Below are 27,177 nucleotides of genomic sequence, written 5' to 3' on the forward strand. Positions count from 1 at the left end.
TTGTCCATGACTAGAAGGTCATAGTGATGTAATTTTGGTTAAATCTCAAAGGACAAGATCCTTAAGAGAATTTTTCTTCAGTTCTCTCTCAATAGTGGAATTTCAATGCACATGTATTACCATTATCCGATTTGTTCTTGAATGGTTGAATGGTTCCCTCCAATTAACAATTCTAGGTTCAATCTGATAAACCTGACAGGCAACTTGAGTAAATACTCGGGCACAGAAACCCTGATGCTGAGATGGAAAGATGCTAAATATGACAAATGGCCAAAGGTGGTAATAGTTGGAAAAGGTAAAAGCACATGTAATTAGAATTGGTAAAGAACATGTCTTTCACAATGAGTTTTTGGAAATTCAAATTGTACCAAATCACAGAGTGAAACATAAAGAATCATGTAAATTGATTGCAACTGAATGTTGTTTATACATCTTAGATAATACCAGAAAAGCAGTCTAAGTTTTATCTGAAGTTTTGCAAGCAAGTAGCTAAACTTGATTAAGGATTATGGTCCTTAACATGTGGGACACATGGTTTGGATTAATATTGGGACACTTAAAAGCTTTAGTCACAATTTGAAGAGTGTCGATCATCTTACTCTTGTACATTTCCATAGAGTGTTGATTTGCTTTATCAAATTACAGTTTACTGTTGTACGACAACAGTCAGAGACACAATCTCCCTTAACTGACGCTGGTATGCGGTATGACAGAAGTGACCTGTTCTTTTGAACATGTAGAAGGGAAGAGTATGGCCTGATCACCCAAACTTTTCAAGTATGTTTTGATAAAGATTATGAAAGTTTGCTTGTAATAATCAATTTATGTTGTCATATATGATTAAGAGGGGGGAATGAAGGATCTGACGATCCTCAGATGCAAACTGTGTGTGTTTTGCCTCAGAGCAACCATACATTTGTGTTGTGTTTTGCTTTCTTTTTATATATTCTTCATTTATTCTTTATTCATTTAGAATCATTAATCATTTAATCATTTTATTATTCCATTTAATCATTATAATCATTTATATATTCATTTTATTGATTCATTAATTGATTAGTAATTCATATTATATTATAGTTGTTTTTTATATATTTTTTCCATTGTTGTTTAGTCTTATGACTGTGTAGCTTCAAGGGCTGTTTGTCTTCATGAATAAGAGATACAAGGGAATGTTTATGGAAACTCAAGGTTTATGGGATGTTGTTGTGAACCAGTTTGGCATAACAATACTTGTTGAATTTGTGTTCTCCAGACGAAGTCTGAGCATTGAGACTTACGCAACTAAGACTATTCAATAAACTCTGCTCCTTTTTATCATCATTACTTCATCTCCTGCTTCTGCTCTTTTCTGGCTTCCATCGGTCAGCTTCCCTAACTGACAGAAACCTGCTGTTAGTGGGGTTGGGGTAACTACAGCTTGCTGACTAGTTGTTCTGTTACCGGAAAGACTGATATTTTCTGACAGGATCTGGTGTCTGGGGCTGGATCCTAATTGTCTGGCGTGGGGACCTGATCTAACTTTGGTTTATTTTAGCCTACTCCAAATGTTTTTCCCAGTCCGACCAATTAATAAGCCCAAAACATGACAATAACTGATCATTTTCAGCAGCAATATTTAGCAAAATAGTTCGGTGGCATTGTTTACGTTCAGTGGTGCCAATATTTGCAGACTGATGACGCATTGTGAAAACACTCTATAGTGGATTCAGAATAATACAAAATAAATACATTTAACAAAAACCGAACCACAGTTGCACATTTCAGCTTTAAGCAAACAGGTAGCGCATTAAATACCTGGAGTGTAATCATGAATATTTTCATAATTTGCACTGCTAACTTCCACGGTAGCTGTCGGCGGCTTCTGTACTTCTCGCAAGGGCTCATGAAGTAAAACCTTAAATCATCTCTCAGTATCTCCTCTGTCATGGGATCAGTGGTCATGGATGTGGAGACACTATATTAAAATATACAAATATACAAGTTTAATTACAGTATATTCACTTCTTTATCAGATATACCACTGATCATACTTGGTCAGGTATATCCTCATGAATACCGTCTGATAAGTGTGATTTGTGATATGTTACAAAAATATATTTGAGCACAAACATGATAAATCTACTTAGAGTGACACATTACCCATGTGACAGAGCTCTGTTTAGGATAAGGAACATAGAAGGGGTCAATGAACAAAAAAAGGAAAGGGAGGGGAAATTAGTTGCTCAATAAGCGTTTCCTAAACTTTAACTTTAAGTTATGAATTACTGCAAAAACCGCACAATATGTCCCTTAGAAAAACACTACCAAGGGTGCAAGTCCAAGGCTGTGTTTGTCTGCTCAACCTCACTGACACACACTGTACTCATGAATAAAACACAAGCAAGTTTACAAATGTAGAGCATTGCAGTTTTTTGGTTCTGAGGTGTTGTGTATTTTATTAGACCTAAATTAAATCAACGCGAATGAATTCTGAATTTCTAATTATTTACTTGTCATGCAAAATAATTTTACATAAAGTGTTAAGCTAAGTAAAACCTTGTCCAACTTACCTTGACACGTCAACCCTCATTTCTTGGCAGTACCTATCAGACATTTCCATGCCACCTGTTATCCAAGACAAAACGTGAATCCAGTCACAAGCGTTCCTTGATCACTAAATTACTAAATAACCTCGCGTTTGACGTCACAGCTGGAACTCGTTCAGCACCGCCCATCGACCAATCAGGAGCGAGGAGGATTCCCGATGGGCGCGACCTCACTGTAAGACGAAATAGAACGTTCTTTCAGTTGCTCACTGACTTGTGAAACGTCACAAAGAGTCGATTGAGGAACTACTATAAACACAAACAGACCACACGCTATTTTAGTACAGCAAGTGTGCTTTTAATGAATTAAGTAAAACAAGGTAAGTTGAAAATAACACGTTATGTCACGTTAAAACGGCACAAAGTTTGAACATCACTTCTGAGGTAAAATTACATGCATAGTCAATGAGGAACCCAGACTTAGTATACTAGTCTTCCATAAAAAAGTTTTATTCCACCATGTTGATATGACAAAATCAGCTGTGTCAAGCAAATTGACAGAGTTAATAATAATAATAGTAACGTTTAGCCTTCTTTATACAGTGCTTTCAACATACATCATTGAGATTTGGTCCTAGAATGTTCATTATGAAACTGTGCGATGGATGAGATGGAGAAAAAATGTGTAAAGCAGCAGAAGCTAGTAAGCAAACTTAACACATCCTGACCAGAAGGTGGTAGTATAACGTTTAAAACCAGAAATATATTGTGACAAAGACAGAAACGTTGACAAAAAGCCTGCACCTTTATTAGGCTATGCTGTATATAATATCTTAAGGATAGTTTAGCAAATAAATGAAACTAAGGAAATTATAGGAAATATATATTACAATTTCAGGGAAGAGAAAGAGAAGAAAAACAGCTTTTCCAACCATATATATATATTGCCCTTATTCTTGGACTAGATCCCAAAACTTCTGTTGATGCCCCCTGCAGAAACAAAACATGGATTTCTGTTTAAAATTAAGCATGATCAATTACACATTACATATATTAGCAAAGAGTATGAACAAACTGTTTAGTAGTAAGATATTGGATATGAGATATTATGTATTTGATATGTCTGATCTGACATTTAAGCACCATGTACATGTACTGTACATGTACTACTGACTCCAAATGTACTGAATATAAACAACATAAACACACAATACAAAAGAATCACAGACAATTAAGTATTACAAATTGTCATCTAATTGACAAATCATATTTTCAGCTGTAATGACAGACGTACAGTGTTAAGCTTGCAAAATGTAACCTGTAGTTTACAGTAAAAAAAATAGGTAATTAATATTTCTGTTCAGCATTGATGCATTCAGTTGATCAAAAGTGATAGTAAAGACATTTATGTTTGAAAAAAATTCTGTTCCTTTGACCTTTCTATTTATCAAAGAATTCTGAGGAAAAATTGCATCACAGGAACAGGAATAGAAATCACAGGAATTTACAATATTGTTTATTTTTCTTCTGAACGGTAGTATATGTGTGTGTGTACCTGGTATCACATTATGGGGACCAAATGTCCCCACAAGGATAGTAATACCAGTAAATCTTGACCTTGTGGGGACATTAGGTTTCATGAGGTAACAGGCTTATAAATCATGGAGAATGAGGTTTTTTTTTTTTTTTTCAGAAAATAAAAGTGTGCACTGTCTCCTATGAGGGCTAGGTTTAGGTATAGAGTAGGTGTAGGGTGATAGAAAATATGGTTTGTACAGTATAAAAACCATTACGCCCACAGAATGTCCGCATAAAACATGGAAACACAACGTGTGTGTGTGTGTTTGTCTGTGTTTGTTTTATTTACTTATTAGTTACTTAAACTAGATAAACTTAATCTAGATGAGGGATTAAAAATAATCAATACTTACCTCATTCCCTTGATTAGCTGCAAGTTTGAAATGAAGGCAAATTGGTTTCAGCCTCACTTATGTTTGGACTGGACTTCTGTGTGTCCTTCTGCTCCTTTTTGTCCACAGATACATTTATCTCCATTTCCTCAGCTTTCACTTCAGGCTCTGCATTTTCCGTTGTACAAGGAATCACCCTTTCTGTCCACTTCTGAAAATCAGTCTCATCATATCTGGACATGTTACCTGTAGCATGCAGAGTCTCTACCCTCTGGCGCCCTTTGGGAATGCTGGAAAAGTCCTCTCGGAGATACATGTTTCTGTCCTCCTGTCTGTATCGTGGAACATTAGCATATCTTGCCCCGAAGCCCTGGTCACCTTGGTTTCTTGCTTGATTTCCTCTGCTTCTGTTGTGCTGTAACGACTGTGGAGCATCACCACCTTCCCAAGTTTCCTCATACTCCCTTAGCTGATGAGCTTGATGCTGTCCTACAGCAGGAGGCGGTGGGTCCCGTCGCCAAGGCCAAGGCAAGCGAAATGCTTGATGTATAGATGCTTGAGCAGCTCCAAACATGAACACCTGCGAGGAGCAAAGTTGCCTTAGTATGATAACAAATAAGAGGTCCCGCAATATGTTTTCTGTCCACAGCTCTTACAAAGATTGCGAGTGCAAAGATAAGCAGCACAGGTAATTGGAGAATGACTGGTAGATCCTTCAGCAGGGCTCTGAGGAACTCATTGATGCCCTGCCCAATTTGCTTCATGGGATCCGTGATAAAACTGGTTATGGTGACCGTGATAGCCTGGAATGAAACCCCAAAAAACTAATATTAATGCATTTTATCTCTGATGAATTTAGCTAAATAAATGATTACACTCTACCCAGATAGCACAAGTACGTCTGCAATATGTCTGTTAAAGATCTCTTGATCTGAAAAGCATCTGCTGTGTACAAACATCTGGCAGACATCTGTAAGATGTCAGTTTAACATACATTCTAAATCATAAACATCTTAAAGACATCTAATAGATGTCTATTTGACATCTGATAGGAAACGTCCAATAAACGTATTGCAGATGAGCAAACTACATCTTGCAGACTGACCGAGTGCGAGAATGGGGATTGTATCTGCGCTCTCGGTCAGTTTGTGGGTTGGTGAAGGGAGTTAACAGCCACGTCTTCAGTGCATAACCGCAATCTCCTGATGTGAAGTTCAGTAATTACACGCACAAATAAATAAATTAATAAATACAAATCTTTTAGATAAAACAATAGTAAAACAATAGTGACAATAGTAAGTCAATTTGCCTATTTTATCAATTACAGATTAATAGCAATATTCTCTCAGGCGGTGGTGCGATAGACTTAAAATACTTCGTAGTCTAATATTTGCAACTTCACTTCATTGCCTCTAAGAGTCGCCAACGGACAAAAAACATGAGAAATGTACGTACGCCAGACATGAAGTTGGCGTGGAGGAACGCACATTCTCACGTTAATTTCACTGTTAGTAAATCCGACCGTGAGCATGAAAACTGGCGTAAGCAAAGTTTTTGTGCGTACGCAGCGTTGATACATGAGGCACCAGGTTGTTGACGTTTGCCTGCCATTCGCGCTCTGTCTGCAAAGCGTTCGTGAACGCGCTGATGACGTATCCTGTCTGCGCGAACAGGGTGCACAGAGGTATGCAAATAGATCGAACCGAGAGTTTTGACTGGACAAACATTTCTTGGTCCTAGGCCTTCCACAAAGTATATAAATACATGGAAATGCATTTTGACCACTTAACTTATAATTGCTATCGTGATGTGCAGAGACTTTCAACCAGCATAACAAAAAATGTTTCTTGAAAACTGCATCATTCAGTCATATTTTTGTCAGTGGGTGTTTTCACTTACTAATAAATGTTCATTTTTTGATTACTGTTGCCTCTAGTAATTCTGCTTTTTAATTTCCAACCTATTTTTGGTTCATTTTAAGCCAGCAATAGTAATTTTAGTAGTAATCAATATTTGAGATAATTAAAACAACCCAGCATGTTGGGTCAAAGATTTAACCCAACTGACTGGTCTAAATTAACCCAATGCTGGGTTTGCCCATATCTGACGTGGCGGTGGGTTACCAAAAAAAACCAAATTGGATTGTTTTAACCCAGCATTTTTATAAAGTGTAGTACTGTTTTTGCAATTAGGTTCAGATTGTTTTACATTGAAATTTTTAATTCAACATATTAAAATGATAAGCTAATCAGTCAGTATCCATTATCAGTTAACCACTAATGTCTTATCAGGTTTAAATTTCTGTCATTAGATACAAACCTTTGTTGGAGGCACTAGCAAAATAGGGTTCACCAACAGGACCTCATAATACTTTTTGCAAGGGTCATCTTGAAGAGTCCATGTGCGCCTGTACCGCTCTAAATAAACAAGGAGTTAATCTCAAAATCGTTATTTACTCACCTTCATGTCATCTAAAATTTTCGAACACAAAAAGAGAATTATGAATGACTTTTTTTTTTTCTTTTAGCATACTTGCATGGTGCATTTTAGTTCTTTTTGGAGTTTAAAAAAAGATCTGTGAAGGTTCTTAAAAATTCTTAATATATGGTCTACATCAAATCGGTTTGGAATGACGTAAAGCTGAATAAATAAATTAAAAGATTCTAATTTTTGCAAAATATATTCCTTTAACATTAAGCACCTCACCTGCCAAACTGTCCATCCAGTCCAGTTGTTTTAGACCAGTGCATTTGGCATTGAAGCTCTCCACCTCCACAATGTTCTTCTTGTGTTCTGCATAGGCAACCTAGCCATGGAAAAATAACTCTGAAACCAATAACTCTTCATTATACAATACAGTGAAAACAACGTATCTGTTCAGTACTGCTTAGCAAAAACCTCATGGACAATCAACAGTACAAGACTAATTACCATATAAAAATGGAACCAGTTCCAGATCAAGCTAATAAAGAAACAAACAGCAAACATTCTCCAAAACTGGACAAACCAGAAGACCACAGACCAAAGCTCAGTGCAGATTATGACTACGACAATCAGAACAATCAAAGAAACCTGCAGAACAAAATACAGCACATCTTACATTTATTCATATAAATTTAAACAAATATGTCTATCTCTAAAAGGCTTCCCAAGAACTGACCTTCAGGGCGGTATCAGTATCTACATAAAATGTGTCTTCGAAACGCCACCTCCAGACTTTGTAATCGTGGAGTTTGATTCTGACCAGAATTTCACTGAGAGCCTCATCCATGGTTCCAGTAGTCCAGTTGTTCTCTTCATTCAAAAACTTCTGGATCTCCACCAGCGATTGCTTGGTCAGCTTCACCTCAGCATCATAATGCATTGATGTCTGTGCATCATCAGGCTAAAGATTGGAAAAAATGGAAATTTGTAAAAGCTTAACCAGTGTAATGCCGATTCAATACACCGGAGAAAACACAGTCACATACCAGGCCAACTTTTGAAATGTCTTTAAGGAACCTGGAAAGGAATCGCTTGAATATTGGCTTTATAGAGGTGGTGGTGCCCTTCTTTTTCTGTTCATCAAACTAAAAAAGTAGTAACAATAATATCATATAAAAATATGGAAATAATAATGTAATATATATTTTCAGTCTTTCAAAGTGCTGAATGGTACTTGTCTTCAGTACTTCTAAAATACCATGGTAATTCCACTGCTGCATGTCCAAAAAACATGGCAGTACCATTTTGTTATTGAGGTCTACTTAACACAGGTGTAAATACATATTCTTTACCGCTTTCTGCAAGCTTACTAGATTACTGGTGCACTCAGACACATCAGGACACTGTTGTGACATGGTCTGAAAAATAAAGAAGGTCATAAGGAATTAGAACAACGAGGATGAGTAAATAGTAGCTGAATTTTTATATTTGGATAAATTATCACTTTAAATTTCATTTAAACTACAAAATTCATACCAAGCTAACAATTTTTGGTTCCCAGAACGTTTTGTGGAATGTACGTTTTCGGATCCCAGGCTGTCATTTTTTATGGTTTGTTTTTGGTTAGCCAGAAAAGGAAAGTTTTCTTTATATATGCGGGGGCATGCGTCACGTGTTCTATGTCAACAGCAGCACATGCATCCATCTTGGTACTCTCCATAATGGCGGAAGAAGCTAAAGCCTCATTCAGACTGTCATCCCAAATCCGATTTGTATGCAAATCCGATTGAAATCCCATCATATTTAGGTAGTCTGAACAGCAACGAACTACATGAAATCTGATTTGGTCAAATCCGTTTCGAGCTACATATGTGGTTTGGAATCCTATTCAAATCGGATTTCTGCTTTTTCACGTTTTCATGCCACTTAAAACGTAAACACGTCAGACGTTTTTGTGGAAAACATAACAAACGTCTTTGCAGAAACAAGCTTGTGTTGTTGCGAACTGCAATTCAAGTGGGAAAAGACAATATACAGCTAGTATACGCACCTCTTTGAGTTTTGAAACCAGCGGAGATGGCAGCACAGAATAAAGTCGCACATTCCAGCTTCCTGCGTTTCTGCCGCTGCTTTAGAAGACGAAATATAATCAAACGCGACGGCAACGTTGTCATATCACAAGACAGCATCTATATTGTAAACTGTAATGCTGTTATTGTTGATTTTAGCCTTGACATAACAACGCAACGGCATTGCCATAGAAACCAACGCACATTCCATAAAACGAAAGAGCGCTTATGGACACACAAATCGGATTTGAACAGTTGCGATATGACTGTGTGGACAGTCAGTTATTCAAATCCGATTCCATCTAGATATGGACAAAAACGGATTTGTGCTGACAGTCTGAACGAGGCTTAACTCCTTTGGGAGAGGAATTGGTGAATAAAGTCGTTATTTTTGGAGTTTTTTTTTTTTTTTTTTGCACACAAAAAGTATTCTCGTAGCGTCACATGGATTATTTTAATGATGTCCATACTACGTTTCTCTGCCTTGACCGTAGGACTGTCTATGGGGGATCAGAGAACTCTTGGATTTTATCAAAAATATATTCATTTGTGTTCCGAAGATGAACTAAGGTCTTACGGTTTGAAACAACAAGAGGGTGAGTAATTAATGACAGAATTTCATTTTTGGGTGAAATATCCCGCTAAGTTAGGCGTGTCAAATCCCTCCGAAGTCATATTTACTCTCACAATTATATGAATTTTGAGTAATCATTTAATAAAGAGATCGATAAACTAACGTCAGTCAGCCAGTAAAACGAAGTTACCGGTACATTTGAAAATTACGCAAACACGGCTCTAGGCGCTCATTTAATGGAGATAAACCCCCCCAGAAATTTAAGTTCTGTTTTCACTCTATGCTTAACCATGGCTTAATGTTATAATTTAAAAATAGTTTTGTTTTAAATAACTTCTGTATTTTAGTAGCATAAATTCTGTATTAAACGCATTTCATAGCGTATTGTCATTACACAAAAGCATATTAGACGTTTACATGGTTCTAAAAATAGCCTACCATCAGGGAACGTTCTGAAAAAATAAATAAGTTATTTTTATGTTAATTTTAAAACAACCACATGTGGAACGTTCTGGGAACGTTATTTTATGGCTGTACAATAATACAAATAGCCATTAGGGAATGTTCTGTATAAGTTATTTTAGTTTATTTTAAACAACCATTCTGCAGCGTTCTGGGAATGTTATTTTATGGTTGAAATAAAAAAAAAATAAATTTCTTGGTTCTACAGTCAATGAATAAATTAATACATAAAACGGGAGCCAAAAACTAACGTGAGGGGAGCATTCTGTGTGTACTGGGTAAAACCTTAAAATAACTAGTTTGAATGGAGTCTATTTTCACTGGAAAATGTGAGGAAGAGGGATTTAAATATTCTGCAAGCCCTGTAATACATTAATTAACTTCCAGATTGTTTAAAAAGGTGTTACCATTGCAGGTTTTCTCATGCGTTTTGTCACTGGGTCGTAGTTGATCACGTCTAATGGATTAACATCGTCCTCCTCATTCTGGTTAATATTTGCATTTGTAATAATACATAGACTACATAAAATAAGCAAACTCCAGAACCCAAAAGATGACCAGATTGACACCTTCATAATCTCCGCTGGAACAGAAGAGAAAACACACATACCGATTTTTATAGATTATAATAAATCTATATAAAGTTCAGAATCAGCTTTCTTGGACACATTTTGATGATTAAACATTTCCTCACTTGATGGAAAAGAGCTGTCATATACTGTCATCTATCGATTCATAACCGCAAATATTCAAAATTCAGTCGTTCAAACATCGTTTCACTGCTGTGTTAAAAACTTGAACAACTTGAACATATATAATTTACGAAAACAATTCATACGTGAATAAAAACTATCAACAGCACTGGCAGTGTGGGTGGTTTTTTACACTTCCTTTGAAAGAGATGGTTTAATTCCTTTTTTTACAGAACGAATTCTTCGTTTTTATGTAGCCTATTTTAATAAAACAACTCGACTTGTTAATGTATTTATATTTGAAATGTACAACAATTCTAGATAAGTATATTTCAGTAAAACCTTTGTCTAACTTACCTTGACACGTAACCCTGACGCCCTGTGGCAACTATCTTTGAGATGCGAATCGCCTCGCTTATAAATTACGGGGAGGAGTGAAATAAGTGCAGTCCAGACACACAGTTCTCCCTTCCGTAGTCCATCAGTAATTCATTGAAAAATACCTGACTATTGAAAGTAGTTCTTTATTAATCCATAAACTTGCTACTAGCATGACATTAGAGTAAGTTGGACCACACTTCTAACCAGCATGGGAAAAAAAAGAAAATACTTCTGAATACTAAGTCAACACGGCTGAAAGTAATAATTGCAGGACAACACAGAGAAAAAGATAAAGTAAAATCTTTAAACTGAAATGCAGAAGCTGCTGAGATGGCCACTGAACAAAAAAAAAGCATGAAAAAATCTAAAAGGTGACTAGATTTATGTTCCCCCTGTGAAAAGCAAAAGATTGAACGAGTATCACTCAAGAACACGCTAAACTACATTCATGTAAACCACATTTCAAGCTGTATCTGTCCAAAGCCACGTATAACAGCTGACACAGATGGAAAAAGATTCACAGATCAAAAAAACGATAAAGCACCAGATGAAGGTGCTCTGAGATGTTAAAAGCTGAGGATCAAGAAACCACAGACCCTTCAAGGCATCTTAAAAACAAATGGATAACAATGAAATTCCCATCATGTGGAAAGAGTTACAATACCAGAGAAAAGAAACCTTGAAAATTATAACAATAGACTGAATTTAATGAGAATGATCAAAACAAGGCTGTGATGGAGTCTTACGTTATTACGTTAAGTCTTAGATCTTTGTCAAAAGTCTTTTCAAAGTCTTTCAGCAGCTTGAAAATCATGTTGTTAAACAACAGTACAATCCAAAGAATCACTGAAGCAGTACATACCTTTTTTCTTTTTTTTTTTTTTCGGACAAGAGTAGGGTATAGGGCTAAAACAGGAAGATTTACCACATTTTTGTGCTATGACAGATACTTGAACAATCCTATGAATGGAATAGCACACTTTACAACGTATTTGTGGACTTTTGACAGCCTTCACCAAGCATCGCTATGGAAGATCCTCAGGCATTAAGGAATACCACAAAAATCAGTGACATCAAATCATTATTAGAATTTGAATTATATATTGAAATAATTTGAAATGCAAAGTCATCCAACAGGAATCATAGTACCAGTTTCTGATAAACACTGTTGTCAAACAAAGCTGCATCCTCTCTTCACTTCCCTCTTCACTTTGGTTGAATGGCTAATTCTGTAAATCCATGAGGGGGGAAAAAAAATCAGGAGATCCAGTCGACACTCACATTGCCCTGTTAAAAACCCAGCTAACAATTTTTGGTTCCCAGAACGTTCTGGGAACGTTAGGTTTTGGTTCCCAGAACGTTCCCAGAATGTTACCAAGAACGTTCCCTATTGGTTAGCCAGGAAAGTTTTCTTAACATAAATAGAACGTTCCCTGCAGGTTAGGGGAACGTTCTGGGAACCTATCGGGAACGTTCCGGGAACGTTCCCGCAACGTTCTGAGAACGTTCCCTGTAGGTTCCCAGAACGTTCCTCTAACCTGCAGGGAACGTTCTATTTACATTAAGAAAACTTTCCTGGCTAACCAATAGGGAACGTTCTATTTATGTTCCTAGAAGGTTCCCTGAAAGTTCTCTGAAGGTTCCCAGAACGTTCTCCTAACCTCTTCACTCCGATACCGCTGCCGTATGTCAGCACTCCCGCGTCCCGTAGTAAGCAGCATGGAAGACGGACGGATGTGGACCTCAATAATCACTACTACAAACCATGTCTTGTTTTAAACTATATTGTTTAATCCTTACAGATATTTAGAGCACATTTAGCCACCATAAAATGACATTAAATTATCCTTTAATATCCTAGATTTGTTTTATTCGTTAATATATAAGATTAGAAGTACCATAACCCAGATTTTGTTTATTAAAGCACCAAATAACACTGACTTCAACAAAATATTGGATTTTAAAAATGTGAATTTTATTTTTACAGACATTGAAAACGAATAACATTTATTTGACTTTACTTAGAATAATATTACATTCGTTTCTTACCACTGAATTAACGACGATGTGTTTCTCTCTTTTGGTCAGTACACAAAAACTTCTCCGTTAACATCATGTTCTCTTCAATTAGACGTGTCAAATTTCCCTGAAATCACAATATTTACTCTCGTATATATATTAATTATAAGTAATTATTCATTAAAGCGATCAATCAACGAATGTTAGTCAGTCAGTAAAACGAAATGACCGTTAATTTTTAAATTACGCGGGTGCGCGGCTTTCTGTGGAAGGCAGGATTGAGCGCGTGCTAGAGAAGCGCGTGCAGATCAGAGGCGCGCAGAAAAGAAATATACAAACAAACCCAGTGTTAATGATATGATTTTCTGACTACGCTTAACCTTGGCCTAATTGGAATTATATTATAATTATAATGCGATTTGACCACTTTGATGTCTACACTTTATTAAACGCTTATTTCAGACATGAAATTCTGCAAAAAAATAGTTTGTTTATGATTAAAAAGAATACATTTCAACATTAGAATGATCAGAAAGATCTGCCAAGTTTTTATTAGTTTACACGGATATGACAACTAAAAACAACCTGCAGGGAACGTTCTGGGAAGGTTGTTTTTAGGTTATAAAATTAAACCAAAAAATAACCTGCAGGGAACGTTCTGGGAATGTTCCCTGTAGGTTGTAAAAATGCAATCTAAAAATAACCTACAGGGAACGTTCCGGGAACGTTCTCTGTAGGTTCTAAAAATAAAACTTATAAATTACCTGCAGGGAACGTTCTGGGAAGGTTCTTTTTAGGTTATAAATTTAAACCAAAAAATAACCTGCAGGGAACGTTCTGGGAACGTTCCCTGTAGGTTATTAAAAAGAGAACCTACAGGGAACGTTCCTAGAACGTTCTCATTTGGTTCCCAAAAAAAAATAACCAAACGAGAACCATAGGGGAACGTTAGGGGAACCTTCTGTGTTTGCTGGGAAAATGCTGGTTAGATATGTTTTGAAGCATGGTTTAGGCCCCGATCACACCGAACGCGTTTTTTAGTTCTAAAAACGCGAGGTGCACCGCACTGCCTTTTTCTGGTGACTTTTAAAAAAAGAGCAGTGCGTTGCGGTTTTTTATGTTGCTAGGCAACCATCAAATAAGCCGTCCTGTCAATCTAATCAAAGGATTATAAAATCTTTGGTTTTTAGCTGTTAAGTAAACTGTCATATCAGCAAAAAACTTAAAACATACAGCTCCGGGTAACCCGCGATAGACACCAAAAGTTTCTCCTCCATCACTGCAGTCTCCGGACTTTTTAAGCGTCGGTAAAACTTTCGTCACCACAACAGAAGGCCCGCGATGACGTCGGGCGCTTTTCTGCTCAGAGTTGATTTTTTTTTAACTTCAGGCGCTCAGAGCGCTCCGGCAAAAACGCGAGGCGCCCGCGGCGCATAAACAGCACGCATAACGCTCACTGCCCATAGAAAACAATTCAAAAAAAGGCGCCTCTCGCTGCAAAAACGCGTTCGGTGTGATCGCGGCCTTAGGCAATCAGATTCCTATGAACTGTTTTAACAACACCAGAAGGGCTTCTGAGTTTGTACGTGTTCAACAAGGAATTTTTGTCGATCACTACATAAACTGCTCTCCCAACGATCTGCCAGTTTCTTTTTACCTCTTTCACCTTTGTTGGCCAATAAAACTCTTTGACCAATGTCAACTGGTTGTCCCTTACTCCTTTTGTTATACATTTCTGCTTGTTTATGTTGTTGTTTTTCTGAATGTGACTGAGCAAGTTTCGTAGCTTCACAAAGGTCACGCTTGAGTGACTGCACATACGTGTCAATGTCAACTGTTTCTCCATTCAACAGTACAGATTCAAACATAAGGTCAACAGGTAGTCTCGGAGTACGGCCGTACATGAGAAAGAAAGGCAAAAAACCTGTTGTTTCATGAACTGTACAATTATATGCAAAAGTCAAGGTGTTCAACATTTGCGCCCATCTGTCTTTAGATCTGGGGGGCAGTGCACGGATCATGTTACCAAGAGTGCGGTTCATTCTTTCCACCTGACCATTTCCCATTGGGTGGTATGGTGTGGTGTGAGTTTTGTCAATACCAGCCAACTGACACAGCTCCGCAATCAACAAACTCTCAAAATTGGCACCCTGGTCAGAGTGAAGGCTAACAGGATAACCATACACGCAAAAGAAATTATTCCAAAGAACCCGTGCCACTGTTTTTGCAGATTGATTAGGACAAGGATATGCACATGCCAACTTCGTGAAATGGTCAGTGACTACTAAAACGTCAACAGACTTATTGTTGTAGTCTTCAGCTGACCAAAAGTCTATACAGACTAATTCGAGTGGCGACGAAGTGGTAATGGAAACTAATGGAGCCCTAGCCTCTGACTCAGGAGCTTTCCTCACAATGCATCTCTTACAGCTGTGGACGTAATCCTTGACATCTTTCTCCATTGTATCCCAATAAAACCTCTGTCTAGCCAACCCTAATGAGCGCTGCTGACCCTGATGGCCTGCATCATCATGTATGCCTTTCAACACTGCCATTCGAAGCGATTCAGGTACGACATATTGGTAAGCTTTCTGTTTTGTTACTGGGTGCTTGGACACACGATACACTATCCCCAGTCGTGTGGTCAATTTACCTCACGGTCTTAATATCCTTAACGTCCCACGTGATTCATGAACTTTTTCACGTCTAGAGGGACGACGACCATGGTCAATAAAAAACTTGACCCGGCCGACAACAGCATCATTGACTTGTTTGGTAAGAAGTCCATCATGACTGAAAACGGGTACCGGGTTCTGCCCCACTGCAACAAGAGATTCTAAATACTGCACATGTGAAATCGCTCTTAAAGTACCTGCATCTTCCCAATGCTGATGTGTTTGCATGACAGCAGAAATCTCATCACTGCGCACGTGTACACTTCCTGCAGTACACACAGCTTTAACAGTAGCGTCTCTAGGTTCAATCTGAACATTCACATCCCTCATCTCAGGTAGCTCCGCTGAGAGCCGAAACATATTCTAAACATCATCCTTTTTGAAATTGGCCGCCTGCTTAAGAAGGGTGGAATAAGGAGCCCTAGTCAATCTGTGCAAAATTTTAGACTGTACAAAAGGCTCTCTACTGAGGGCATCAGCCACCACATTTTTAGTTCCCGGAATATACTGGATGTCAAAGTCAATTGGTGCTAACTGTGCCACCCAGCGCTGCTCGCAGGCATCCAACCTGGGCTTGGTCAGTATGTACTTCAAGGGATTGTTGTCGGTCCACACGGTGAACCTGTGACCACGCAACCAATGGCTAAATTTATTACAAATTGCCCATTTCATTGCAAAAAAAAAGGCGATGTGCAGGGTATTTCGCCTGAGCATGATTTAGAGATTTGCTGGTGTTGTGTTTTGCAGTTTAACCAAAAGGTGGCAGTATATAGCTGAGTGTATAAGAGGTGCTCAAAATGATCCTAAGTGAAGCAGTTGTATAGTTCGGTGAGTTGTAGCATGTTCCAAATAAAAGGATCAAGAGGATTTCTTTTGTGCAGTTACTAAGTGGCAAGGACACAACAATTTGGTGACGATGGTTTTCGTGCCTGCGCCTGCACCTTTTCTTCCGTGCAGTGGAGAGCCTGCAATCCCTTTTGTTACTTGGCGAAAAATATAATAACTATTTGCTAGCCATTAATGCTACAGGGGGCTCATGGCCTGATGCAAGAAAGCGTGCTGTTTTGCTACACAGCTTGGGTACTGAAGGACAACGTCTGTTCTACACCCTGCCTGATACGGGAACTACATTTGAACATGCAATGAATGCGCTGGAGGATTATTTCATGCCAATAGTCAATACTGTGGTCGCTCTGCATCCTTTTCGTCAGCGTTCTCAACGTGCTGATGAGACAATTCCACAGTTCCTGTCTGCTCTGCGGGAATTAGCTTCTTCGTGTGCTTATGCTGATATGGAAAGCGAAATGCGGCGAGACCAGCTGGTTGAGCGATCCTATGCTCCAGCAGTACGAGACAGACTTTGTTGGAACCGTCACTGACGCTGGACTCTGCTGTTACTATTGCGTGTCAGGTGGAACAAGCGCTTTCAAGTTCGGACACGCTCGCTGTGCAAAGTTCGGTTAATGCTGTGGCATTGGTATCGGAAAAAGAGCATGTTACGTTGTGACGGAGCTAAATCTGTTGCTGATAGTACACGGAGAGGAAATCGCACATGTTACAGATGTGGAGCTAAAAATCACGTTGCTAATGCTACCAACTGCCCTGCCGCCCGTGCCAAATGCCATACCTGTGGTAAGATCGGACATTTCTCTAAAGTATGTTGCTCTTCTAAAGATGTTAGGGAAGTAGTCCCTGACATTGTTGTTCTTTTGACTGATGCTATCAATAGTACTGCAGACAAGCTTTTATGCGATGTTTGTGTCACAACATCAAACGGACTTTCAGTTGAGACTAAATTAGTCGTGGACACTGGCTCTTCAGTGTCAATTTTGCCTGAAGCCGTCTACAAAAGTAATTTTTCAGACTGCCCACTCACGGTTCCTAAAGTGAAACTAGTCACATACTTGAAAGAGGATATTCCAGTCCTTGGATGTTTACATGCAGACGTCTCACTGAATGATAAGGTAACACCTGCGTGTCTTTACATTGTCAAAGACGGCACTGCTTTAATGGGTATGGACTTAATTCGAGCTTTGAACTGTTCATTCCACTTTCATACCATACCTGCACCTGACGAATTGCATGCAGTTGTTGGTGAAACCATTCCTGCTCCAAATGCTTCTGTGGGTTGCGTGAAAGGCTTCGTCCATAAGCCAACAGTCAAATCTGATGCTACCCCAGTACGCCAAAAGTTACGCCGACTGCCGTTCGCTGTCCGACAAGCTGTCTCTGCAGAACTGGACTCACTATTGCAAAAGGGCATAATTGAGAAAATCGATTCTTCCCCTTGGATTTCACCTATTGTCGTGACTGCAAAGAAAGGAGGAAAAATTAGTCTCTGTGTTGATCTGCGTGAGCCAAACAAGGCTTTGTTGACAGTCACCCTCTACCGCACATGGAGGAACTTTTGAATGATCTTAGAGGCGCTTCCGTGTTCACTACAACTGATTTGATGTCTGCTTACCATCAACTTCCTTTACATGAGGAGTGCCGAGATATCACAGCGTTTATCACGCACGATGGCCTCTTCAGATATTGCCGGGTCCCATATGGACTTGCTTCTGCGCCGTCTGCATTCCAAAAGATGATGGAAACTGTTCTTAAGGGCATACATGGAGTCAGGAACTACCTAGACGATATTATCGTGTATGGTGCTACTCAGGATAGTCATGATGCGACACTGCACTCTGTCATGCAGCGTTTATCCGATGGGAGAAGTGTACGTTCAGCCAAATTCAGTCGTCCCTAAAATTCCTTGGACATGTCATTTCCAAAAGTGGAATTTTTCCAGATGATGAACACATGTCTGCAATCATTGATGCCCCTGCACCGTATGACCTTGCTTCCCTGCGCTCATTTTTGGGCCTAATTTCATGGTACAGCAAATTCCTGCCTAACTTTGCTTCTGTTGCTGAGCCTTTGCGTGCACTGCTGAGAGATATGTCAAATGCTGAGTTTGACTGGACTGATTCTGCTGACTGCAGCTTTAAAGCATTGAAAGAACTGCTATCTAGAAGCCCGGTGCTTGCATTGTTTGACCCTTCTCTTCCCATAATAGTGTCGACGGATGCATCTGACTATGGACTAGGAGGGGTTTTGACACAAATGCACCCAGACAAGACAGAGAAAACTGTACCATTCTCTTCTAGAACACTTACAGCAGCCGAAAGGAAGTACTCTATGGTCGAGAAGGAAGCGTTGGCTTGCGTCTGGGCCGTAGAAAAGTGGCGGCCATATTTATTGGGTCAACACTTTACACTCCGAACTGATCATTGTGCACTTACTACACTACTGGCAACCAAGGGCATTGGCCGGGCTGGCATGCGTGTTGCCCGGTGGTCAGCACGCTTGCTTTGCTACACGTATGACGTAATATACCGACCTGGAAGCCTTAACTGTGCTGCAGATTGTTTATCCCGGTTGCCATTACCAACGAAATCAGATGGTGGTCTGGATCCAGAAATGGTTGCTTTTGTTACTGGATTGCCTACTTTGTCTGTGGAAAATTTCCTTTCTGCTTCAGATTCCTGTCCAGAGCTCGCTATGCTGCGTTCACAAATCAGTCAGGGTTGGCCGAAAACAAGCCGTGACCTGGATCCTGTGCTAGTGCCTTTCTTTTGCATCCATGATGAACTTTGTGTTGATGGTGTGCTCGTGAGGAGAGGTGAACATCGTGCTATTGTTCCTTCTGCATTACGCAGTCAGCTGGTAAACCTAGCGCATGAGACACACCAAGGAATTGTTCAAACTAAACGGAGGCTACGTGATTTATTCTGGTGGCCTCAGATGGATGCTCAAGTGCAGTCCGCAGTTTCTTCCTGCTTGACCTGCCAAATGAATGATAAATCAGCAAAAACTGCACCTGCTCCTCTTCAGCCTGTCAGTCTACCACCCGATCCGTGGCAGAAACTAGGAATCGACATAGTCGGACCATTTGACAGTGGCCCTTCGGACTGCCGTTTTGCCATCTCCCTAATTGATTACCACAGTAAGTGGCCTAAGGTGGCGTTTGCACCAAATGTTACTGCAGAAGTGGTCACATCCTTCCTTCACTCAGTCTTCAGTAGGGAAGGCAATCCTCAGTGTGTTGTAACTGACAATGGCCTTCAGTTTGTTTCCAGTGTGTTTGCAGACTTCTTAAAAGAGAGGGGAATAAGTCACATACATAGAAGCATCTATTACCCTCAGGGAAATGCTGCTGTGGAACGCTGGAACATAGTTCTAAAGGAATGCATCCTTTCTGCGGAACAAATGGGGAAACCATGGAAACATGCAGTGACTGAGTTCTTGCAGAATTACAGAGCTACTCCGCACAGTACTACAGGTGTTTCTCCTTCTGAACTTCTGCACCATCTCAAAATGCGTACAAAGCTGAACATTTTTCCCGTGGGCCCTAAGAGTGACAAATGTGCTCGAGTTATGGACACTGTGAGTAATAAGCAGCTTAAGAGTAACACGTATACCGACAAAAGACGTGGAGCCAAGTACCCTACTTTCAAACCAGGGGACCGAGTCAGAGTGAAAAGACCTGTTCATGTGAGAAAGGGAGCTTCCAAATTCTCTCCACCCTTGAACATTGAGAAACAAATTGGGAAAAGTACTTTCGTGCTAAGTGACAAAAAGAAATGGAATGCATCCAAACTAACACGTTTTAAAGGTCCTGTTGCAACTCAACATGAGGGCTTGCAGTCACAAGTGACATTTGATCTTAGGAGGAGTAATAGAGTGTGTAGATCACCTGTGTGGTTGAAGGATTATAGCAAAGATAACCTTTGAAACTGTGACGGAATGAACGAGATGGAAGCAATTGCAGGTGAACACAAATGTTTATTAAAGACAAACGGTGAACACAAACTCCGTGGTGACGCTGATGAACTCCGTGGGTGACGATGGGATCTCTCGGCTGGGTGGCGCAGGGGCTAGATGGCTGGTGGTGATGAGGTGAAAATCTCCCGTGACGAAATACACATCCAGACAAACGATCGACGACGAGATAAACAATCCAACAGAAGACACGAAGACAAACCAACACGACAGTCCAGCGTCCGGTACAACTATCAGACGGGGAAGAAGGGAATGAGGTGAGTATATGTAGCTGACGGTAATGTGTGACACCTGGTGCGGGGACTGATTGGCAGCTGACTCCAATGAGCATGACGTAACCACAGAAGACACCAAATCACGAGACCTGAGAACACAGCCGATCCATGCACCGTGACAGTACCCCCTCTCCTAGGAACGTCCCCTGACGTTCTCAGCCTCCTGTACCTGTTGATTGAAATCATCAATAAGAGAGTGATCCAGAATGTCTCTAGCAGGTACCCAACTTCTCTCCTCCGGACCGTAACCTTCCCAGTCCACCAAGTACTGGAATCCGCGTCCCCTCCGCCTAGAGTCCAGAATACGGTTGACCGAATAGGTTGGTTCCCCGTCTACGAGCCGCGGCGGTGGGGGAACTGGGACAGGCGGATTAATACGAGCAAAAAATACAGGTTTGATTTTTGACACATGGAACACGGGATGAATCCTCCTGTACGCTGGAGGGAGATTAAGGCGGACTGCCACTGGACTAATGATCTTGGTGACAGAAAACGGGCCAATGAATTTGGGAGCAAGTTTATTCGAAACGGATCGGAGAGGAATGTTCTTAGTAGAAAGCCACACTTTGGAACCGACGACGTATACGGGAGGCCTCGACCGGTGGCGATCGGCTTTGGCCTTGGTGCGCGCTCCCACCTGGACCAGAGTCTCACGGGCTCTGGACCATGTGCGACGGCACCTCTGGACGAAGGCGTGAGCGGAGGGGACCGCGACTTCGGATTCCAGACTTGGAAAAATTGGTGGCTGGTATCCTACACTACATTCAAATGGGGAAAGGCCCGTGGCAGATACTGGTAAGGAATTGTGTGCGTACTCCACCATCGACAGCTGCTGACTCCAGGAGGAAGGATTTCGAGCGACCATACATCGTAGTGTTCTCTCCAAATCTTGGTTGGCTCTCTCAGTTTGCCCATTGCTTTGGGGATGGAACCCCGAAGAGAGACTAACAGTGGCCCCCAGAAGTCTACAAAATTCTCGCCAAAATTTGGACACAAACTGGGGTCCTCTGTCAGAGACCACGTCTGTCGGGAGGCCATGTAACCGAAAGACGTGATCAATGACTGCTACCGCTGTCTCCTTGGCTGAAGGTAATTTGGGCAAGGGGATGAAATGAACCGCCTTCGAGAACCGGTCCACCACGGTCAAAACTACCGTGTTACCCTGAGAGGGTGGGAGGGCGGTAACAAAATCTAGCGCAATGTGGGACCAGGGTCTCGAAGGGATTGGCAGCGGTTGTAAGAGCCCATCTGGAGGTCTGTTAGAAGTCTTACCAATGGCACAAACTGAGCAAGCCAAAACAAAACTGCGAACATCACGAGCCATGAGTGGCCACCAAAATCTTTGCTTGACCAAATGTAAGGTGCGACTTACCCCTGGATGACATGCTACATTGGAACAATGACCCCACTGGATAACTTCGGACCGAAGACTTTCTGGCACAAACAAACGGTTAGGTGGGCAACCGGCCGGAGGCGTTACCCCATGTAAGGCTGTCCTAACCTTCGATTCGACCTCCCAACTGAGGGTAGAAACAATAAGTGTCTCAGAAAAAATACTCTCGGGAGTGGACGGGCGATCGGAGCGGTCAAAAATTCGAGATAAAGAATCGGGTTTGACATTTTTGGAACCCGGGCGGTACGAAAGAGTAAAATCAAAACGTCCGAAAAAAAGTGCCCACCTAGCCTGCCTCGAGTTTAGTCTTTTGGCGGTTCTGATGTATTCTAGGTTCTTATGATCGGTCCAAACCATAAAGGGTACCCCCGATCCCTCCAACCAGTGGCGCCACTCCTCCAGTGCTAGCTTGACTGCCAACAGCTCTCTGTTACCAATATCATAATTAGACTCTGCTGACGACAAACGATGAGAGAAAAACGCGCAGGGATGCATTTTGTCGTCCGAGGGTGAGCGCTGGGAAAGCACCGCACCTACCCCCACCTCTGACGCGTCGACCTCTACCACGAACTGACGTGACAGATCAGGGGTAACAAGGATGGGGGCCGAAACAAAGCGGCGCTTGAGGTTGGCAAACGCAGCCTCAGCTGCGTCTGACCACCTGAACGCCATTCTGGGAGAGGTCAAGGCAGTCAGAGGCGCGGCTAGTTGGCTGTAATTGCGAATAAAACGCCGGTAAAAATTGGCGAAACCCAGAAACCTCTGTAGGGCCTTACGGGAATCTGGACTTGGCCAATCTACCACAGCCTTGATCTTCTCGGGATCCATGCGCATGCCCTCGGCCGACACAATGTACCCTAGAAAAGGAACAGACTGTGCATGAAAGTCGCATTTCTCCGCCTTGACAAAAAGCCCATTCTCTAGCAGCCTCTGAAGCACTCGTCTGACGTGTTGAACATGTTCCTGGAGAGAAGAAGAAAAAATCAATATGTCGTCCAGGTAGACATATATGAACTGATCGACCATATCTCTCAACACATCATTAACGAGTGCCTGAAAGACACCTGGGGAGTTGGACAAGCCGAAGGGCATGACCAAGTACTCAAAGTGCCCCCTGGGGGTATTAAAGGCGGTCTTCCATTCATCTCCCCTCCTGATGCGAACCAAATGATAAGCGTTTCTTAAGTCCAATTTAGTGAAGATCGATGCTCCCTGCAACCTCTCGAAGGCTGAAGATATCAACGGCAAGGGGTAGGTGTTCTTTATCGTGATATTATTCAGCCCTCGGTAATCAATACAAGGTCGCAGAGATCCATCCTTCTTCCCCACAAAAAAGAACCCCGCCCCCGCTGGAGAGGAGGAGGGTCGAATGAACCCGGCTGCTAGAGAATCAGAAATATATTTCTCCATAGCCTCTCTCTCAGGAATAGAAAGTGAGTATAACTTGCCCTTAGGCGGAGACGTACCTGGCAGTAATTCTATAGCACAGTCATAGGGACGATGAGGAGGGAGAGAAGCAGCCCGAGACTTACTGAACACTTCCTTCAGGTCGAGGTACTCCGCGGACACGTTACACAGATCCGCCGCCTTCTCCTGCAACACAGACTCAGATACAGACGGACAGGCAGACACAAGACAAGACTCATGACATTTAATGCTCCACTCAGACACCGATCTCAGCTGCCAATCAATCCGGGGGTTGTGTTTAATGAGCCAGGGATGTCCTAAAACCACGGGTGCGTGAGGTGAGTCCAGGATGTAGAAGGAGATGCTCTCACGGTGGTTACCAGATACCGTGAGAGTGATGGGTTCCGTGATGGTGGTGATGGTGGGAAGCGTCTGACCATTGAGTGCGTGGACTGCAATAGAACTGGTAAGGGGGAGGAGGGGAACATGATTGTGACGAGCAAACGAAAAATCCATAAAGTTACCTTCAGCCCCTGAATCCAATAGTGCAGTGCAGTGCAGGTCCAGACGTTGCCATCTAAGCCTGACCGGGAGGAGCGTGGAGGTAGATCTGGACGAGGACTTGATAGCGGAGATCCCACCCGACAGTAGCCCCATTTTTACTGCCGGGCTGGCCCTTTTACCGGGCAGCTAAAGGCGAAATGCCCTGCCGCCCCGCAGTACAGGCAAAGGCCGTGAGATCTCCGCCTCTCCCTCTCCTCCCGAGTCAACCGAGCTCGACCCACCTGCATGGGCTCGTGATCCTGGAACGGGCCGACCGCGTCGTTGCCACTGGCTCGAGCTGGAGGTCCCTCCCCAGGGGAAGCCGAGCGGGTAAACACCGCCGCTCGGCTCGGGAGAGTCGAGCGTCTACCCGCAGTGCCAGATCGATGAGGCCGTTGAGATCTGCGGGTAGATCCAGGGCGTAGATCTCACGTTGGATGCGGTCAGCCAGCCCATGCAGGAACATGTCCCACTGCGCCTCCTCGTTCCATCGGCACTCCGCCGCCAGGGTGCGAAACTCGATTGAAAAGTCTGAGACGGATCTCTCCCCCTGTTTGAGATCCGTCAATGGCCGCGCGGTCGAACACCCGCTTCATCTCGGCGGAGAGCGCCGAGAACGAGGCGCAACACGGATCTTGGTTCTCCCATACCGCCGTGCCCCACAGTGCCGCCTTCCCCGTTAACAGGGTGAGCGCGAACGCCACCTTGCTTTCCTCACTAGGAAACGTGCGCGGTTGCAAGGAAAAGTGCATGGAGCATCTAGTGAGGAAAGCCCGGCAGAAGTTCGGCTCACCGCTGTAAAGCTCCGGTGGGGGAAGGCGGGGCTCGGGCGCCTGGGCCGCCCCGGATGGTTCAGGATGAGTGGGCGGCATGGGTGGTGGGGTTGGCGCAGTGGGGAGTTGCCCGAGTTGCATCCGCTGGGTGAGCTCGGATACCTGCGCCACAAGAGCTCGGATCGCTGTTCCCGTATCCGCCGAGCTCTTCTCCTGGGTCTCCAGCCGAGAGATGCAGGAACGTAAAACCTCCTCGACCGTGAGTGGGGTGGAGCCTGCTGCTTCCATGAGTGGTCTGATAGTTCTGTGACGGAATGAACGAGATGGAAGCAATTGCAGGTGAACACAAATGTTTATTAAAGACAAACGGTGAACACAAACTCCGTGGTGACGCTGATGAACTCCGTGGGTGACGATGGGATCTCTCGGCTGGGTGGCGCAGGGGCTAGATGGCTGGTGGTGATGAGATGAAAATCTCCTGTGACGAAATACACATCCAGACAAACGATCGACGACGAGATAAACAATCCAACAGAAGACACGAAGACAAACCAACACGACAGTCCAGCGTCCGGTACAACTATCAGACGGGGAAGAAGGGAATGAGGTGAGTATATGTAGCTGACGGTAATGTGTGATACCTGGTGCGGGGACTGATTGGCAGCTGACTCCAATGAGCATGACGTAACCACAGAAGACACCAAATCACGAGACCTGAGAACACAGCCGATCCATGCACCGTGACAGAAACTGTATACATGCTTGGGAAAAAAAAACATCTTGTTGATGTTACACTGGAAGTTATGTGAACTGTTATAATTGAGATGTGTATCAGAAGTAATGTAATTTCATTACAGTGTTTAAGGCAGTGTAAAGTTAATATTAGTAACCGTGTACAGAAATGCTTATTTGTTATTTGGTTACTTAAGTTCTTACTGAGGCTGTAATTTGTAGTAGATAAAAAAAAAAACAACCCAAACATGTTCTAAATAGTAACTTTTGACACGAAGAAACCTTTCAAGTGAGAGGGGAAATGTTGTGTTTTGCAGTTTAACCAAAAGGTGGCAGTATATAGCTGAGTGTATAAGAGGTGCTCAAAATGATCCTAAGTGAAGCAGTTGTAAAGTTCGGTGAGTTGTAGCATGTTCTGAATAAAAGGATCAAGAGGATTTCTTTTGTGCAGTTACTAAGTGGCAAGGACACAACAGCTGGCAAAAGCTATTATCAACAGATAAAATGAACGGCTTACTAAAGTCAGGGTGAGCTAAAAGCACTTCCTCAACAAGATCTTAAGGCAGCACCCGAAACGCCTGTTTACACTCCTGCGTCCAATCATCTGGGCCAAGTTTGCGGGACAACAAAGGTCTTTTACTGCTTTTTGATTTACGAGGCCTTTTCTGACCACCAATCAGAGCAAACAAGGGTTTGGCCAGTACAGAACAGTTTTCAATAAAATGCTGATAATAGATTACCATTCCTAAAAAGGAACGTATTTTGGAAGGCGATGGAGTGACACCATTTAACTCCATCAAATCAGCCTCTTCCACCTTGACTATGGCTTCCACTTTATCTGGATCCCTCGAAATTCCATGCTGGGAAATTATGTGCCCCAGAAATTTAACTGAACGCCTCAAAAATTTTCTCAGAAGACATTTTGAAGGTGAAAGTTTCAAGTTATGCTCTTTCAAACGTTGAAACACCATTTCCAATCGGGCTAAGATCTCTTCTTCAGATTTGGCAAACACCAACAAATCATCAAGGTAGCACAGAAGACTTAAAAAGTTCTGGTCACCAAATATGGTAAGCATCATGCGCATAAACGTGGCTGGGCTATTACACAACCCTTGTGGGAGACGGTTGTATTCGTGCAATCCCAGCGGTGATGAAATTGCAGTATACTTCCGGTCAAGCTCATGGAGGGGTATGTTGTAATAGCCAGCCGTCAAGTCCATGGTGCTAAAAAACATGTTTCCCCCCAATGCAGCCAGGACATCGCTCTGATGTGGAAGTGGATGGGCGTCTTTAACAGTTCTGGCATTAAGCCATCTGAAGTCTGTGCAGATTTGCAGATCGCTGTTTTTTTTTCCATACGATAACTAAGGGAGAGGCAAATTCACTACAGGATTTGCAAATTATGTCTTTTGCCTCCATCTCATCCAAAGTCTCTTTCTGTTTCTGATAATAAGCAGGCGATATTCTGCGATATGGCAACCTGAATGGTCGCTCAT

The 27,177-nt window shown here is 42.0% G+C and overlaps 2 protein-coding genes across 2 annotated transcripts in view; both read right to left on the minus strand.

Moving 5' to 3' along the window:
* Positions 1 to 2,673, minus strand: part of mcoln2 (mucolipin TRP cation channel 2) — a 20,915-nt gene extending 18,242 nt beyond the window's left edge. Inside the window, exons 1-2 of the mRNA XM_051094997.1 lie at positions 2,553 to 2,673; positions 1,798 to 1,957 (exon numbers count right to left, since the gene is read on the minus strand). Coding sequence (XP_050950954.1) covers positions 1,798 to 1,957; positions 2,553 to 2,602 — 210 coding nt within the window. The 5' untranslated portion in view covers positions 2,603 to 2,673. The remainder of the gene's footprint in view (positions 1 to 1,797; positions 1,958 to 2,552) is intronic.
* Positions 2,674 to 3,380: 707 nt separating this feature from the next.
* LOC127153669 (chloride channel CLIC-like protein 1) overlaps positions 3,381 to 27,177 on the minus strand; it is a 50,318-nt gene continuing 26,521 nt past the window's right edge. Inside the window, exons 2-11 of the mRNA XM_051094884.1 lie at positions 10,375 to 10,550; positions 8,215 to 8,280; positions 7,909 to 8,007; positions 7,599 to 7,823; positions 7,370 to 7,510; positions 7,145 to 7,244; positions 6,758 to 6,855; positions 5,095 to 5,241; positions 4,460 to 5,018; positions 3,381 to 3,518 (exon numbers count right to left, since the gene is read on the minus strand). Of these exons, the coding sequence (XP_050950841.1) occupies positions 4,473 to 5,018; positions 5,095 to 5,241; positions 6,758 to 6,855; positions 7,145 to 7,244; positions 7,370 to 7,510; positions 7,599 to 7,823; positions 7,909 to 8,007; positions 8,215 to 8,280; positions 10,375 to 10,542 (1,590 nt within the window). The 5' untranslated portion in view covers positions 10,543 to 10,550 and the 3' untranslated portion in view covers positions 3,381 to 3,518; positions 4,460 to 4,472. The remainder of the gene's footprint in view (positions 3,519 to 4,459; positions 5,019 to 5,094; positions 5,242 to 6,757; positions 6,856 to 7,144; positions 7,245 to 7,369; positions 7,511 to 7,598; positions 7,824 to 7,908; positions 8,008 to 8,214; positions 8,281 to 10,374; positions 10,551 to 27,177) is intronic.

Source organism: Labeo rohita, chromosome 22 (genome assembly GCF_022985175.1).
Source record: "Labeo rohita strain BAU-BD-2019 chromosome 22, IGBB_LRoh.1.0, whole genome shotgun sequence".
Classification (NCBI taxonomy): Eukaryota; Metazoa; Chordata; class Actinopteri; order Cypriniformes; family Cyprinidae; genus Labeo; species Labeo rohita.